This window comes from Pleurodeles waltl, chromosome 9 (assembly GCF_031143425.1).
Source record: "Pleurodeles waltl isolate 20211129_DDA chromosome 9, aPleWal1.hap1.20221129, whole genome shotgun sequence".
Taxonomy (NCBI): domain Eukaryota; kingdom Metazoa; phylum Chordata; class Amphibia; order Caudata; family Salamandridae; genus Pleurodeles; species Pleurodeles waltl.
The window spans coordinates 328007851-328025455 of record NC_090448.1 but is presented as its reverse complement, the minus strand read 5'-3'; the positions used below and the strand labels follow the sequence as shown (position 1 = coordinate 328025455).

Genomic DNA, 17605 nt, shown 5'->3' with positions numbered 1-17605 from the left:
TTGTGTGATGACAAGTAGTCATCAGAGGAGGGATTGATGAAGCAGAAAATGAAGGTTTTCATTTATTAACGCTTAAACGTAGTGTGCAATAATCATGTGTGACTTTAACCGAACTAATAAAGATTGTACGGGGACGAAATGTGCCCTCAGAGTAGTTTGCCAACATTTATAAGCGTGCTTTATATAACGTGATGTATTAGAATTGCACTAATCCGACATAATTATAAACGTGTGCTACGATTTGCTTGCTTGAAATGTTTTAGCTTAGCATAACTTTAGTGGAGGCTTTGGCCTAGTTGCCTGGTCTCACGGTTTAGATGCTCGTATTTTTCCAATGTGCTAATAAACGTGTATTTTTGCTTGAAGCTGTACTTTTCCACTGAGATCGTTCACATGCTTATCTTAAGGTTTCGTGCCAGCCTGGCATATTTTCTCCTTACTCCAAGGTCAATCTGCAGGTGCGGACAATGGAAGCTCTGAAAGTGAGTTAATTGGTATAAAATGTTGCAACTTGCGTACTCGTCTCCAAGGATAATGTATGCTTAAGTAAAAGCTTGAGAACTGTTGTTTTTGATTGGACAATTTGAAGCTAACCTATGAACCCTCCAATGGAAGACCCTACTGGATTTGAACTGTTGTCTATTTAAACCAGGTGCACAAGAAGAAAGTAGCTATTACAGCTATTACAGCCATTACAGTTATTACAGCCATTACAGCCATTATTGGGCATCGCCCATACCCGCCATTTTGCAGGACATTGCAGCTATTATGGCCCACTTTGCTGCGACGCCATTTTGAAAGAGACTTTGATGCTTTCTCTAATCGAGAGAAAGAGATTTAATGATTCTTGCCCTAGAGACTTTAACTTCGATCCCTTCGCATGAAGTAGTAGTTTTATTTTGCCGCCGTGAGGCAATTGCCCCGTCCACCCCTGCCCCTTTGCCCCGTCCCATGCTGATCGAGAAACGGTACCTGTGAGACGAAGACTTCCTTGTATGCTGATCGTAATTGGTAAATATGAAAGGAAATTGTACAATTGCATTGTGTTTCTTTTAGGTAACCAACTGCTGATTTTGATAAGATCCCTAGTTAGGAGTTTTCTAAATTTATGTTGCTAAATTGTTTTTGCATGAAGTCCCACATGCCGATGCTAATTTGAGGTTAGATGAGGATTCCTTTTGTTGCACGATGCAATTTGAGACCTTGTTATGCTGACTAAATGTATGCAATTAGTTCATTACAGATTATCGTATTAGTGATTTGCATTGCTATTATCGAATGCCTTGTTATTCAAATGCTACATAGATTGCACCTGTTTCGCCGCTATGGACAGCTATTAATGTTCATTTACGTTTATCATTTGGTGTTGAGACACATCTATATTGTGCTAGATTTGTTAATATAGGGAAATAAATTCACTAACTTTGAATAAACTGGTGTGGTTATTTCCTGACTGAAAGGTCAGGGTTTCGCCGAAATGTATTCTGGATTGATTGTTGAGTGTTATGTTGATCAGGGTATTGCTTATGTTCGTTATTGATTATTGATTTGATTAAATTGACCGATATAGAGTACGGAGAGTCCCACTTAGCCAAAAGATTCATCGGCCTAAAGAGCGTCCAAATACAGGTAAATTATTAATACGGAACGCTCTATCAGCTGTGGGGTCTTGTAAATGGACTTCTGCGCAATTTTCCGATGAACTCAAGGGAACTCTTAATTGTCTGACAACAAGGTATCAATGCGGTAATACAGGGACAATGGCTATTTTGCATTAGTCTAACACCTGATGAGTGACACTTGGCAAAGATGAGATATTCGTGGGATTTAGTATGGCGAAGGGTTTGAGGCTTTTTAAGGCAAACGGCAATTGTTATAAAGAGGGGCAGTTGACAGGCACAAGCAAAGGAATTGCTGAACATTTTATAGAGCTTTGAATAGTAATCGAATTTTTGAAGAAAGGATTCTCAGAAAAAATATATGGTTAATCCATGTTGGATATATGAATCTGGTAAAAACAATAGGCGTGCTTTAAGAGTAAGTATGCGATTGCACTTGTTTGTGGTTTGAGGGGCATAGGATGAGAAGGTTTGTTTATTCTTGTTTTCTCCGTACTGCTGTGTTACAGGTGATCTTGAAGATGATCCAAACGTGCATGGGGAGCCATTGTCTTTTTTTTATTACACGAGTCATGTGGCTGTTCTTTTCAGCCTTTTGATGAGCTGTACTGTTGTTTGAAGGATGCCGTCTAGGGGAACATGTGTGGTTACTGTGATATCATTGAGCAGAAGGTTGCTTCCATCTAGGTGGGACAGGAGGAGCATTGTGAAGTAGATTCCTGTGAGAGAAGGTTTCACTTCTTAAGTAGAGAGAGCTAGGCTGTTTTGGTCTTCTGGTCAATGTGTTATTTGAGTGAAAGGTTCGAGGCATAGATAAATCTGACAGGCTTGGGCTATTCTGTCAGTTTAGGTGTGAAGTCTGTTTGATTTAAGTTAGGGAGCAGTGACTGTATCAAAGAATGTTTGGCATTGTTGGTAAACAGGAGAAATTTGATCTTCGTTGTGTTTAGCATCAGGGTCTTTGGTGACGTCCATAACTGGAGGCTTTGAAGGCAGGCTTTAAATCTCTTTATGTCCTTGTGGATGGTTGCAGAGATTTTCAGACGGTGTTGGGTGCCATACAAGAAAACATGATACTATTAAGATTTATTCTGCTGGTCGCTTCCATATTATGAGAGAATAATTACAGTACATATAAAATTACTGCTCAAATATTCAACGATGAAGCACCCTTCAATAAGTAGCTTCACAACTATTTGATTTTTGCTCAATATGCAAGGTGATTGTGAGTAATCATTGAAGACCAAATAAGCCAAGGAAGTTAGTTGTGCTTGAGAAGATTGATGCACCAAATGACTGCTCATGATGTCAGGTTTGTTTCTCACATTGGTGAGTACCCTCAGATTACTGGTTTCAGGGAATCAGTCCCCATGCAGTGGTTTTATCCATCTAGTCAGTGTCCAGATGCCATTGTCTTCATTGCCATGTTCGTTGCACTACTACATAAAGCATCATGACATAACAGTCTTCATAGTCCTAAAGTAGGCAGAGCACCATAACACCACCTATGTCACCTTTGCCCCACTGTCTTTCTCTGTCCCTCTCCCGTATATCAACGTAGCTCTACTGCCTTTTCTCTGTACCTGCCCTTTTCCTCTCTTTGCATCAGCACCGTGCATATCTCTGTATTTATTTCACTTCCTCATGTCTTTCTGTTTTACCTCTCTCTCTACCTCATCTCTCTGCCTACCCCACCTATCGCTCAACATTTTTTTCTTGCTACCTCTGCCTCTCTGTACCTCACTCTATAATCGTACCTATCTCTCTACTTCTCTTTCACTCTCTCCCTCTTGTATCATTCTTTCTAGCTACCTCACATTTTCTCCCTTTACATTTCTCCCTACTTCACCTTCTATGTTATGTCTCTACCTATCTCAGCTATCTCTTTACCTCACCTTCATGTTTACCTGCTTTATCTATCTACTTTACCTGTCTTGTTGTACTATTCTCTTTACTTCTTTGTCGTTCTACAGTCTCCTGCCCCTCCCATATCTTTTCGGAGCAGGTGATTACTGTCTAACCAAAGAAGTGTACACATGGAACGAGTATAGGAGAGACAAGGCAAGTGAACTTCACCCACATATATTGATGTTCACTGCTGCAGTGAAAATTCTAGTGTGGATTTAATTATGATTACAAGTGTGCAGTATTTAAAGTACAGTTTGAAGCTCTATATGCATTTGCCTTTTTAATATTACACACTTGTCCACTAAACATCCACCAAATCACGATTACCTATCTTTTCTATAATAAGAGGGGCAGTCTGGTTAGAAACTGAATTCTCCATAAAATGTCATGAGACAAAAACTATGTAGATCCAAGTGCAAAAAGAAATGGCTTCATCAATAGTTGCTCAAGTAATACTTGGCGAATGGAGGGTGGGTGGCTTTAGCTTTTGGCTGACTTTGCCTGTCTCTTTCTGGAAGTATAATTCAATTTTGTATGTCATCCTGTGGGGCTGATTTAAATAAAAAATATGTAACAAATTCAAACTTTATTCCAAACAGAAGACTCCAAAATGTACACTGCCTTGGGCTCCAGAAAACCTGGCACTGCTTCAATCTTGTTGTACCCATGTCTGTGTCACTTCTTAGCTTCCTCCCTCTATCTTCTCTTTTCAGTCCTATACCGTGTATGTTAAATAGCACAGACAGTGGTCAGGTCAGAAAAGGTGGAGGCAGAGCCAAGCCAATAGTTTTTTTTGCCTCCAACAATCAGTGTACTTGGAGAGCCAGAGGCTTATTCACAGTTACACATATAACATTCGCATCTCAAATATGCTACATATAAAAGAGCCAACTGGTAAATAAAGGCTAGTACAAATGTAATTTATTTTTCCACATAGCAAAATGCTTTTCTCAATTCACCTATCTTTTTGGATCAAATCAGGGACACTTCTTTCAGAAAAAAAGCTGGGCTTGTCCTGTCTCTTCTTAAAAATAAAATCAGGCATTTGGCTCAAGCCATCATTTGCTTGTCTGTCTTCATTGAACAGTTAGACATGGCTTACGATCCATATCTGAGCTAAGGTCTAGTGAAACACAGTTAATTGCTTTAAATCACATAGTTTAGTAAAGCGTGAAAGCTGGGACTACAACATTGTCCTACATCCATACTAGTCACCAATCCAGCGTCCACCTCTCCTTATACATAGACTCTGTTCCCCCGAGGTAGCACATAACTGCTCAAAGCATAAAACATGCACCCACCTCTAGTCTTACTCAGACCTTGTCCTGACCAACTACTAACATCTCCCTGCATCCTTTCTCTTACTTCCAACTACATTCTGACTTGTGCCGTTTGCTTTGTAGTAGGGTGCCATGTCATTTTTATGGAGATATCTTAATGCATTATGGCTCTTGTAGTCTTGGTCTGCTTCCAGTGAACTAATTAGAACGTAAGGGCTGATAGAAGTGATTGGAGATGAATAACCAGGATTGGAAATAGTGTCAATTATAAAATGAAGAGTGAGATGGTCACCCTACAAGCATCGGTGGTGAGACACAAACATCCTCTGCATGGCAAGAGGTATGTACCCCTGCCTGGAGTGCCCAACTGTACTGCTGTCTGGAACCCTAATGCTGATTTTGTTTGTCATATGTGAACCAGGATTATGCTTCTGTGCCACAACATAAGCCTGTCTCACGGACTGTCGTCTTGTCGAATCGGGAGGGGGGCCCAAAGCACTACCCTCATAGTTTCAGAAGGCTAACACCATTACTAGGAGTTAGGCAGCACAAGTGGTGGTGGCAGTAACTCGTGTTGTAATCAGTATTAGTGAACAGGATCTTTTTAGCCTGTGTCACGGCAGTGAGGCCTACAGGATCACTCACCTTTTTAAAAGATCCACTTTGTGCACTTAACTCATTCATGGCCTACCTCAGATAAATGTTTGTTTGGTGCGCAGCGCATGAGAATTGACTGTGCTTTAGTTGTATGTGTGTCTGGGAAGGGTACATTACAACAATGGAGCAGTACTATACAGTGCATGTGTAGCTGGTACATGTAGTGGGTGTATGAGTACTTGAGAGTAATACATTACATGAGAGATATAATGCTGTGTAGTACACGTATGGATAAAACATGCGCTGAGCAATTGTGTGCTTGCATGGAGTACCATTTATGAAGGGTGAAGTGTTGTGCAGTGCACACTTAGTGAGTGTGTTTGCTGGCACTGCTTGTGTTTTGAAATAACACACCCTGGTGAAAGACAGAAAAGCTTGAGTGCTGAACAGGGAGCGCAGACTGCGTAAGTGCTGAATGCATGTGTGCATGTAAGGGTACGATGTATAGAGGTAGTCCTGAACAATATGTGTACTCTGAGTGTACACCTAATAAATGTGCCTGCAAGGGAGCTTTGTGTAAATGACTATGGGTTCCATTTTAGAAACCGTAGGCCTGCAAGGTAAAAACAAGAGGAGGAGAGGAATCCCTAGAGATAGATTTGTGGATTGCTGCATCCTGTGAGCTTGGAGGGCACACTAAAGGGAAAAGGTTACGACTCCCTTTACATTCCAAAAATTGCTCTTTGTTCCAGTGATATATCACAAGGAAGGGGCCTGGAAACATCTTAGGAAGGGAGTTGGGGCTGATAAGAGAATCATAACAATAGGGCTGGGGGTCGGGATTTAACTTTTTGATTCACATATTACTGAGACTAAAATCCAAATGTGAACTCTGGTCACTCCAATGTATTACATTGTGAACAATCAGCTTTAGAGTTGTGTCTGCTGTGACAGAAGTTTCATGAAGGAAGATGAAAAGGAGAGATGCCCACCTTGAAAAAAGCAGAACCCCAACATAACACTTCAAAGATCCAGACCCTAAATCACATCTAGGGCCTGATTACAACCTTGACGGAGGGGATTACTCCGTCCCAAATGTGACGGATATCCCGACCGCCATATTACAAGTTCCATTATATCCTATGGATCTTGTAATATGGTGGATGGGATATCTGTCACATTTGAGACGGAGTAATCCCTTCCGCCAAGGACTAAATTAGGCCCTTGGTGTCTGTAAAAGGACTATAAGAAGTTGAGGTTGAGTCCCTGAAAATTTGTCATCTGTCAGGCAGCCGGACGAGCTGTGTGAGAAGGGGAAGCTCTGCAAGACATCTGTTTGTGACCAGGACTGGGGACCAAGACCTGCTGGTCTCCCTTCAGGGTGAGGGGACATCGCCCAGGGAAACCAAGACCACCTGCCCTGGAGCCTGGAGCACCAACACCTGCCTACTTAGCAAGACCAGTGTGCCCTGTGAGGAAGTACAGAGCGTTGGAGGGAGTGAGGTCAAGTAGGGAGCCCTAATGTGAGGACTCCATGTGCACCGATTGGGTCATAGCCAGTGTTTAGGACTGTTTCCAGTGACTCCTGTTTGCCAGGAGAAGGCTTACGTAGATTAAGCCATGTGTTGAGCACCCTGCGGTCCTTGCTTCACCTGTATCACTGCGCTACGCTGACCCCCTGATTTTAATGCTTGCCAAGCCCTGCTACTATCTGGGCTGGGGCACTGAGGCTGGAAGAGCCTGCTCCCTTTATCACCATGTACCACGACAACCCTGTATGCCAGGAATGGCTGGTGGTACCAACATTGCCAAAGGATTTAGGCCTCCACCCGAACGAGACACTGAGGCTATGACTTGCAGGTTGGACCTGCACTGCAAGGGAACATCCCCCAACTCGCTGTGGAGGACTCCATGAGACATGTGGATGACATTGAATCCATTCCCTTATGCCCGGCCCACCCCGCCTTGTTGGGCAAAGTCAACTTCCTGAGCAGGGAGCGGCTCTGACATCTCAGAGACCTTCCGCAGGACACCTTGGGAGAAAGCCTGTGCCACCGGGTGCTGCTTCATGGGCTGTGAGAAGCCCGACTTCTCCGAACTGAGCATGACTCGCGGTTGCACTGTGAAGGCACCTGTTGCATCACTGTACTATTCTATGCTGCGAGAGCGTGTAAGACATGAACCCGGCCAGTTGAGCCCTGGGGGATCGCTGCTAACAGTGCTATGGCACCATAGACACTTTTGACTCAATTTTGACCACATTTCTAAAGAGTCAAAGGGAGAACTCTTGAGTGTGGCCTAATAGTTTGTATTCCCTGATGTGGCTACCATTGAATGGGGAATAACCCTGAACATGTTGCATAAAGGAGGGTGGGACAGGGATTCTTCTGATGACTTACTAGAGCCCGACTTCAAGGAGGATTGTGTTGTTGCTTCTCAATTGCATACTTTTTTGCATGCGTAGAGTTAGAAATAAAATACTACTTTCGAAGGAACCTTGACTGCTCGACCACAGGTACTACTGAGAGTAAAGTGCAGAAGGGATATTTGGCTCGGTTGCTGAGGAGCCATAGTAGGCCGGGCACCTGGACATCAGGAGTAAATGGCCTCAACAACCATGGTTGGGCCCAGTATCCCATGCCTGCCCTGTAGCCCTCTGAAAGAGGTTCTGACAACTAGGACCCACTCTGATCAGCCATCTTTATTTCATATTGTGTCACCCAGGATCCTCTAATTTGCCTGCTATCCCTACACCAAAGAACTTCACACCACACCTTGTATGTCCACATTGTCTGTAAAGGCAAAGCTGTCAAGTAGCTCCATGCTATTTTTGACACATTCAGCCAGACCTGTCTCTTCTTATATTCCTTACACCGGATGACAGGTCCCAGAATACAAAATATGGGCCAATAGCCAGGACAGGCTGAAAAAAGCACACTAGGAATGTAAATAGCTTGACAACCTACACTGACACAACGCTTGCTACCATGAAAGGGCCTACTGCAATCACCCAGCCTTTTCAACTTCTCAACAGCTCATTCATTCTTTCGTATTTCATTGTAGTATATCATTTACATAACCCTTAGTACCCCCTAATGAGGCCCCAAAGTGATTCCATTCACTTCATGTTGTTTCCATCCTGCTGCACAGCATGGTTGGTAACTTGTGTATCGACGTTTGGCCTTATACCACTTTCTATCCAATTACTCCTGTTTCTGCTATATTTGCTCTCTCCCACTTACTCCTCTTAAACCTAGCTAGCTGCCTTTCAAGAAAAAGTATCACTTAGTTTGCTTTCTACATAGAATTGGCAGATGTGATGAAATATGGAGACTAATCTGCAGGCAAACTGTTTGTGAAAGATTGGAGTAACTGAAGCATAGTAACTTAGTCAACCTTGCAGATGCAATTGCCTGGCTAAAGATATCACCATTTAACATGAGACAGCAAACAGGCAAGGTAGGTCCACTGATGCTTTGTAAGAACCTAAGACTACAGTTTGTCGCAGAGAATCAGTTTACTCTCATTTTCTGTCTGCTGAATTCTATGGAGAGGTCCCTTGTTATAAATAATTGCAAAGGAAAGAAGATTATGGATTATCAAGAGACTTGCACCTTTTTTAACTGCTCAAAATCATGTGTGCGTATTTCCCATGTGTTTACCAAAAATAGCATTGCTATTGCTTGGCAAGCGTGAGGTAGTAAAAAAACGAAGTAAAGAAACAGCATACATTTGCCAGTTTCCCTCTTGATCAAGAAGAGTTGGCAATTGTTCATACAACTCAATGACCCTTTGCTGATGGGCAAAAAGCACATAAGGTACAAATAATATCATAGTAATGTTCTAGCACTTCCAAGCAAGATACGTATCGCTGTTCACCTATAAATATATGAATTACCATTTTTGATACTTACTTTTATCCCCTGTGTGAGTGCCTCAACTTTTGCCAAATTACAGTTCTGAGGCTCAGGTAGGTGAAATGATTTGCCAGGAATCACATAATTTATAGCGACAGGATTCAATGCGTGGTGTTTAATGCAAGTCAACATCGTACCCACTAACTAAACTGAGCCAGAAGTAACTGCCTGCTTTTGAACCAATTAGCACACATATGAACACCGCAAGCTACCCCACCAGTTATATGCCAAGAGCATTTCCACACCACTTATTGATAAGCAGGAAGATTCCAGTCGAAGGCAGGGCAGCAGACTGCAACATTTCTGTAAGCGGGGTGCACTGCAGACAGCCTAGGCTTTTCAGGGCATATTTATTAATATTTTTTACATTGATGCAGTCACAAAAAGTAATGCAATTCAGCATAAAGTATTAATTTGGGATTTATTTTCCAGAGGTTTTTTTTTACACTGGAAAGTTGCCTAATGTGAAGCAGGCAAGGGCAGCTCCTCCGCAGTGGCGAAGGAGCGTCACCCCCCCACCCCAACCCCCCCACTGGCCAAGAGCCATAAGATGCAAAACACAACGAAAGTTACACTATTGTTTTATTTTTCATCTGCTGGCTCAGCCAGCAGTACAGGGAGGGGCGGGACTGGGCCACGGGAGGTCAGAGGAGGGAGGAGGAGACAGTGTACCTAAGTGTGCATGTGCGTTAGACTGGCCGTCTCAGGTCTCCCAAACACACATGTGCACTTAGGTTTTTCCAGCCTGGCTGTGTTTTACAGCCGGGCTGGAGAAACTGCACAGACCCCAGGGCTGTGTCTAAGCGGCAGTCACTGCAACTCAGGCCAATCCTGACGCTGCTTTCATGTTAGTTTTTGCATGAAAGCAGCACCAGGATTGCTGGGAAACCTATGCTGGTGTCCCAGTGAATGACAGGACACCAGAAAGGAGTGAGGCGGCAGGGGTTGGGGGGACAGCAAAAAAGGTACGTTTTTAATTTTTTTAAATTTATTGTTTGTTTCCCCAGTCCTCCTCTTCCCCTCTGCCCCACCCCTCACCCCTTAACATTTGCAGTGGCTGCCCCTGGACGCAAGGTAAAGTTTTGCGCTCCTTTGCACTTCCTCAAGGGAGCATCACATGGATGTTACACAGGCATTCTCACACTATCAACTACGGGTGCAAACCTTTGCATCAACAAATGGCCCCTTCTTGTGGCAGGTGCAAATTAAAACATGTTTTCCTCGAAGATTGCAAGTGTGCTGCACTGTACTGCACACATTCAAAGTGGAAACAGTTTTATAGTATTTTTGAGCACAGTATTTTGTACTTAAAGGTAATCCTTCCAGTACCAAATCTATGCTAGACATCACACACAGCACCTTTGAGCTATGGTGCAAATTTTTTTACAAATTGCTAAGCAGACTTAACAAGCTCTAGCTTTTAATAAGAGTGCAGCAGTATAATATCTAGCAGGCATGGAGTTCATGCTCTCTCTCATTCATGCGAAACAGCACAGCTACTTTGCTTGCTGAGCTCCGTTGTGTGAATTATTAGTAAATTTGCCCCTTCATCTGTCTCCCGTTGTGTGCACCGTGCAGTTGTCAACTACAGGTGCCCAGCATTTCCCTCCCTGTCTTCAATTCATGCTGAGTAACACCACCTTGAAGCAAATGTATTAACTTATAGTGCAACTGAGTGCTGCAATCAAAGTTACTGCACTCTTTTGCACTAGGAAGAGAAAGCAGTGCAGAGCCATTTTTAAGAAAATTAGGCTGCTGCTCTCTTCCCTTGAGCTGACATACAAACATACTGCCTAGTAGCACACAACCACATTGCACTATTGCAACTTTGGTTAAAAGCTCCTCATCCACACATTCAAAGCACTATACAACACAGGCTCAAAGTACTTGAACAATTGCATCTCCTTCCACCAACTAGCCAGACACCTCAGCTCAGCTGAACTCCTACTCACATACGTCCTACTTATACGCAAACAGAGCCGGAAGTCAAGCCTTTTCTTATGTTACTCCTAAAGAGTAAAACAGCCTCCCACTACACATCAGAGCCTCCCATTCTCTTGACTTCTGCAAGAAACTGGAGGCTTGGCCTCTCGAGTAACCCACCCTGACCATGGGGCGTACTCCTGCTTAGTGAAATTGGGTGATAAAGTGCTCTACCGATATGCATAACGTAACATAGGTGTGGGTTGATGTCTAGCCTAGGTTTTGTACTGAAAGTGTTGAACCTGCTCCTTTTTCCAGGGTTATCCCCAAACGTTTTGCCTTTCTCCTCCTATTTTTTCTGCCTGTTTGTGTTGGCTTTAGGACTCTGGGCATTTTACCACTGTTAACCAGTGCTAAAGTGCATATGCTCTCTGTCTAAATTGTATTGGTGGTTGGTTTCTCCATGATTGGCATATTTGATTTCCTAGTAGGTCCCTAGTAAAGTGCAATATGTGTGCCCAGGGCCTGTAAATCAAATGCCACTAGTGGGCCTGCAGCACTGATTGTGCCACCCACATGAGTAGCCCTGTAAACATGTCTCAGACCTGCCACTGCAGTGTCTGTGTGGGCAGTTTCAAACTGCCAGTTTGATCTGGCAAGTGCACCCACTTGTCAGGTCCAAACCTTCCCTTTTACTACATGTAAGTCACCCCTAAGGTAGGCCCAAGACAGCCCCATGGGCAGCGTGCTGTGCACTTAAAAGGTAGGACATGTACTGGTGTGGGTTACATGTCCTGATAGTGAAATACAGCTAAATTCGTTTTTCACTATTGCAGGATCTATCTCTCCCATAGGTAACATGAGAATTGCCTTGCAGTATCGTTTAAGTGTAATTTATCATTGGGAGTAAATAGAGATTTGGAGTTTGGGGTCTCTGAACTCATAATTTAAAAATACATATTTTGGTGAAGTTGGTTTTTAGATGTAAGTTTGAAAATGCCACTTTTAGAAAGTGGGCATTTTCTTGCTTAACCATTCTGTGCCTCTGCCTGTCTGCTGGAATCCAAGTCTGGGTCAGGATGACAGTTGGGCTGTTTGTGAATTCACTCTAGACAATCACACAAAGGGAGCTGAGGTGTGCCCTGCATATCCTGATGGGTCTTCCTGGGCTACAGTGGTGGGAGGAGCTGACACAACTGAATAGGGCTATGCCTGTCCTCAAACAAAGCAGTCTCCAACCCCCTAGAGTGTGTCTGGGGTCAGGGCAGGAGAAGCAGGGTCTTGTGCACCACAAATACTTTCCTTTGAAGTTTGCCTACTTCAAAGGCAGAAATTATTATACGCACTGGGCTTCTGAGAGCCCAACTTTAGAACACTTCTGGACTGAGGACATTCTGCCAGGGAGAAGAGCTGGATGTTGTAGGAAGAACTGCCATTCTGCCTCTTGCTTTGCTGTGCTGGCCTGCTGCTTGCTGCTTCTGCCCTGGGATTCAAAGGACTGGACTCTGCTTTCTACATCCTGCTTTCCAAGGTTCTCCAAGGGCTTGAATCGAGCTTTCTTCCTCTTAAGAAGTATCAGGGACATCAAAGACTTTATCTGTCAGTGCCTGGGCCCTTCTGCTGAAACTTCTCACTAGCTAAGTGGTGCCAGATCCAGTCCCTGGGCCCTTGGAAGTGGAAGCTGGTGACCTGAAGAAAAAATACATGCACTGAGCTGTTGTGGCAGAAAAAACGGACGCAGCACCTGTCCACTGGCTGAAAAATAAATGCAACGCCTGTCTTACAGTTGCGGATTAGTAGTAGTAAGGATCCCACACCCTCGACTTCCTGCGTGGAAAAGAATTGCTGCATCGCCTGTCCAGTGGCCAAAGAATCCACGCATTGCCCATCTGGTGGGAAAAGAATTGACGCATTTCTTGCTGTTTTGGTGCATCACCTCCTTAGAGGCCTGCATCGTCTTTCTTTTGACGCATCCAAGGTTCTGTGTGCAATAAAAATACAACCATTGATTCTTCAGGATTAGGACTCTTTTAAACCTTAAAAAGTGATATTGCTACTTGTGTATGTTGGATTTTTGTCGTTTTGGTCTTTTTTAATTCAGACAAATATTGGCTATTTTTCTAAACTGGTGTGGAGTACTTTAGTGGTGTGTTCACTGTTACTGTGTGTGTGTGTGTGTGTGTATGTACATATACTTTACACATTGCCTCTGAGTTAAACCTGACTGTTTCAGTCGAGCTACCAAGGGGGTGAGCAGGGGTTATCTTAGTTGGGTGACTCCGTTGCTCTGACTAGAGTGAGGCCCCCTACTTGGACAGAGTGCAAACCACTGCAAACTAGAGACTCCATTTCTAACAGGAAGGATAATCTTCCAGTAGAAAATATTATGGTTAGACATTTTTTAATTTTTAACATTTGTTGGAAATGGCCTCTCTGCAAGGTCACCGCCAAACTTTTTGCCTTCCTCCTTCTCTTTTTCTGACCTCATTTTTGCTGGCTTTAGGACTCTGCACACGTTACCACTGCTAATCAGTGCTAAAGTGCATATGCTCTCTCCATAAAACATGGTGACATTGGCTCATACTCAATTGGCTTATTTAATTTACTTGTAAGTCCCTAATCAAGTGCACTACATGTGCCCGGAGCCTGTAAATTAAATGCTACTAGTGGGCTGCAGCACTGGTTGTGCTACCCACATAAGTAGCCCCCTAACCATGTATCAGGCCTTGCCTCTGCAGTGCCTGTTTGTGCAGTTTTACTGCCACTTCCAATTGGCATTTAAAAGTACTTGCCAAGCCTTAAACTCCCCTTTTTCTACATATAAGTCACTCCTAAGGTAGGACCTAGGTAGCCTATAGGGCAGGGTGCTATGTAGGTAGAAAGCAGGACATGAACATGTGTGTTCTATATGTCCTGGTAGTGTAAAACCCCTAAATTTGTTTTTACACTGCTGTGAGGCCTGCTCCTTTCATAGGATAGCATTAAGGCTACCCTCATATACTGTTTGAGTGCTAGATCCTGATCTGAAAGAAGTAGCCAGGTCATATTTCGTATGGCCAGAATGGTGATACAAAATCCTGCTTAATGGTGAAGTTGGATTTTATATTACTATTTTAGAAATGCTACTTTTAGAAAGTGAGCATTTCTCTACACTTAAATCCTTCTGTGCCTTACAATCCACATCTGGCTAGGTTTAGTTGACAGCTCCCTTGTGCATTCACTGAGACAACCCCAAACACAGGATGCTCAGTCACACCTGCACACATCTGCATATTGAATGGTTCTTCCTAGGCTGTGAGGGTGGATGGCCTGACACTTTCATGTCAAAGGACAGTAGCCTTCCCGCACACAAAGGACTGCCACACCCCCTACTGGGACCCTGGCAGACAGGATGGAACTGAAACGGGACCTCATGCACTTCTAAGCCACTCTTTGAAGTCTCCCCCACTTTAAAAGCACATTTGGGTATTTAAGCAGGGTCTCTGCCCCTACCAACTTAGACACTTCTGACGTAGACACTCTTCTTCATCAAGACACTTCCAGGAGAAAAGAACCAGAACCTGCAACCTACCCGGCAGCCCAAAGAACTCATCTGACTACTTTTCTGAGAAGGACTGCTGCCTTGCTGCTCTATGGCTGTGCTGAGAAGTGCTTTACAAGGACCTGGATAGAGCTTGCCTCCTGTTCCCTGAAGTCTCAGGACCAAAAAGACTTCATTCCTGCAAGAGAACTCCCTGTGCAGCGAAAATCGGCGCACAACCTGCACCGCGGTGAGAAAATCACTGCATGCCGAACCGGAACAACGCAACCTGACTTAGCAAGGAGAAGATCGATGCAGCACCAGCGTAGCAACCGCAAATTTGACGCACGGGCCACTAGATCGATGCAAAGCCGAGCCGGAACAACGCAGCCCGACTTCCTGAGAGGAATCAACGCAGCGCCTGCCGTGCAATACAAATGTCCATGCAACGCCCACCGGATCAACGCAGTCTCTGTGACTTCATCCTGCAAGCGCCGGATTTCAACACATCATCCTCGAGGCCTACAAAAAACCCCGCAACTTGAAGAGGATCCCAGTCTATGTGCTGGAAATTGACGCAAAGCCTGCCCTGCGTGAAAACTCAACGATGGATTGTCTTTGTGCGCCGGAAAAATCGACGCACACCTCCCCTTTTTACACGCATCTCCTCCTCTGAGGTCCCCTGCGGAGAATTTGAACGCAAACCAGGTACTTTGTACTTGCAAGAGACACTTGTTGCTTTTTAAGAGACTAAATACACTTTATATCATTTTTACAGTGATATTTCAACATATACTTATTGCATCTTGATCGTTTTGACCTGCATCTTATCAGATAAATATTATATATATTTTTCTAAACACTGTGTGGTGTGTTTTTGTGGTGTTGTACTGTGTTATTGCTTGATTTATTGCACCAATATTTTACACATTGCCTTCTAAGTTAAGCCTGACTGCTCTGTGCCAAGCTACCAGAGGGTGGGCACAGGATAATTTGGATTGTGTGTGACTTACCCTGACTAGAATGAGGATCCTTGCTTGGACAGGGGGTAACCTGACTGCCAACCAAAGACCCCATTTCTAACAACATTCCACAGATTGCATGTGCACTGCAGTATTTTGTCACAGGTGCCTAACATGGTACAAATTGCCTCAAGTTTGCCAGTGACAGTATTTTGTCATGGGTTCCTCTATAAACCAATAATTCCCATCTGTATACCAGGTCCAATGGCAGATTTGCAAGCACATCACCACATTATCACGCTCACTTTACATTCACTCACTCACGCTCTCATTCATTCATTGATTCACGTTGAGTTGCACTCATTCATGCTCACTCTTGCACTCACACATGCATTTTTGTTCATTTGCACTTACTTATTCTTACACTGACTCACGAATACTTACTTTATTGCATCCAACTCACTCATTCTCACTCACCGTCACTAATTCTTACTCACGCTCAATCACATTCACTCTTATTTTCACTCATGCATACTCACACTCACTGGTAGTCTTTAACTCTAATTCTAACATATTCTCATTCTAACTGATACATACAGATTATTTTAGCCACTCATTCTTTTTTACACTCCACATTCATTCTTGCTTATTTATTCTCACTCACACTCTCACCTACTTGCAGTCACTCTTTCTCCCTCATTGTTACTTATACACACTTAATGACACCCAAAGTCACTCATTCTTTACTGACACGCAGTCACTCGTCACTTGCTTCATTTCACTAACTCACTCACTTTCACTCACATGTTTACACACACAGATGCATAAACTCACACATACCCACGCTGTGATTATCAAACAAACACACTCATGCACACAATATACATTTAAAAGCTTACTTACCTTAGCGGCAAGCAAAGGTTTCATTGCATGTCCTGGTGCTCCATTATTTATAACACTGAACAGTGAAAAGGTCTATTCTTCATTGTTGGCATAAACAGACATGCATAAAAGCCCAGCTGCTTCCGTGTTATTTGTTTTCACCGATTTACCCACATCAGTTCTTTCCAGGCGCTTGTGCTACCTGTGTAGAAGGGTGCTGGAGCTCCCTGCAACATTCCCCCTACGACTTAGGTCCAAGTGTAAATACATTTTATTTACAGGCTGCTGGCACTATTGTCTGCTTTTTTTATGTCGCTCTCAATCTGCCCTCCCTTACCTACCTCCTACTGCTCCACAAATGTCAAGTTTCGTAGACAATTTAAGAGGGTGAGTTTAAGGGGGCGCCAAATTTGATTTCGCCAGGGGTACTCTCTGAGCAAAGGCCGGCTCTGTCCGGGGGTCGCAAAGGGCAAACCAGGGGTCGCCGCTGCGTTCCCTAAATAACCTTCACTGGTCTATAAATATAATAATAAATACAGGCACCTCAAGTCCTTTAAAATGATGAAGTTGGGAAAAGGAATACTTGCCATTTTGCGTTCGAAGCGCAGTGCTTCCTTCGTTTCTTCCCCCACGAGGTGCAGGCAGTGCTCAAGGCTGGCGACGTCCCCGCAGCGCGAGCCTCCTCACCGTCGCATGCTTCTCTGTCAGCACGAGAGCCGTGCTGAAAAACAACAGGAACAGGGAGCAAAAAAATACACTCAGTTTCCTGCTTCACCGTTGAGATCAGTTTTCACTTCTCTAATTCATTCTGGAAACTGTGAATATTCAGCTAATGGGCTGGCATTGTTAGAAAGTGCAAGGGCTTTTTCTCTGTTAGGGTAACCTTGAAATATAACGAAAGTTTATGGGGGTCTCCTGCAAAGTACTTGTAGAGCGCCCCCTCCCCACTGGACCTGATATCGCGTCCAGTCCTTATAAATTACTTATGCTTGGACAC

General features: G+C 43.7%; 1 protein-coding gene across 1 annotated transcript in view; it reads right to left on the bottom strand.

Moving 5' to 3' along the window:
* LOC138259248 (toll-like receptor 7) overlaps positions 1-17399 on the bottom strand; it is a 73958-nt gene extending 56559 nt beyond the window's left edge. The window contains exon 1 of the mRNA XM_069206850.1: positions 17196-17399. Coding sequence (XP_069062951.1) covers positions 17196-17198 — 3 coding nt within the window. The 5' untranslated portion in view covers positions 17199-17399. The remainder of the gene's footprint in view (positions 1-17195) is intronic.
* Positions 17400-17605: the final 206 nt, after the last annotated feature.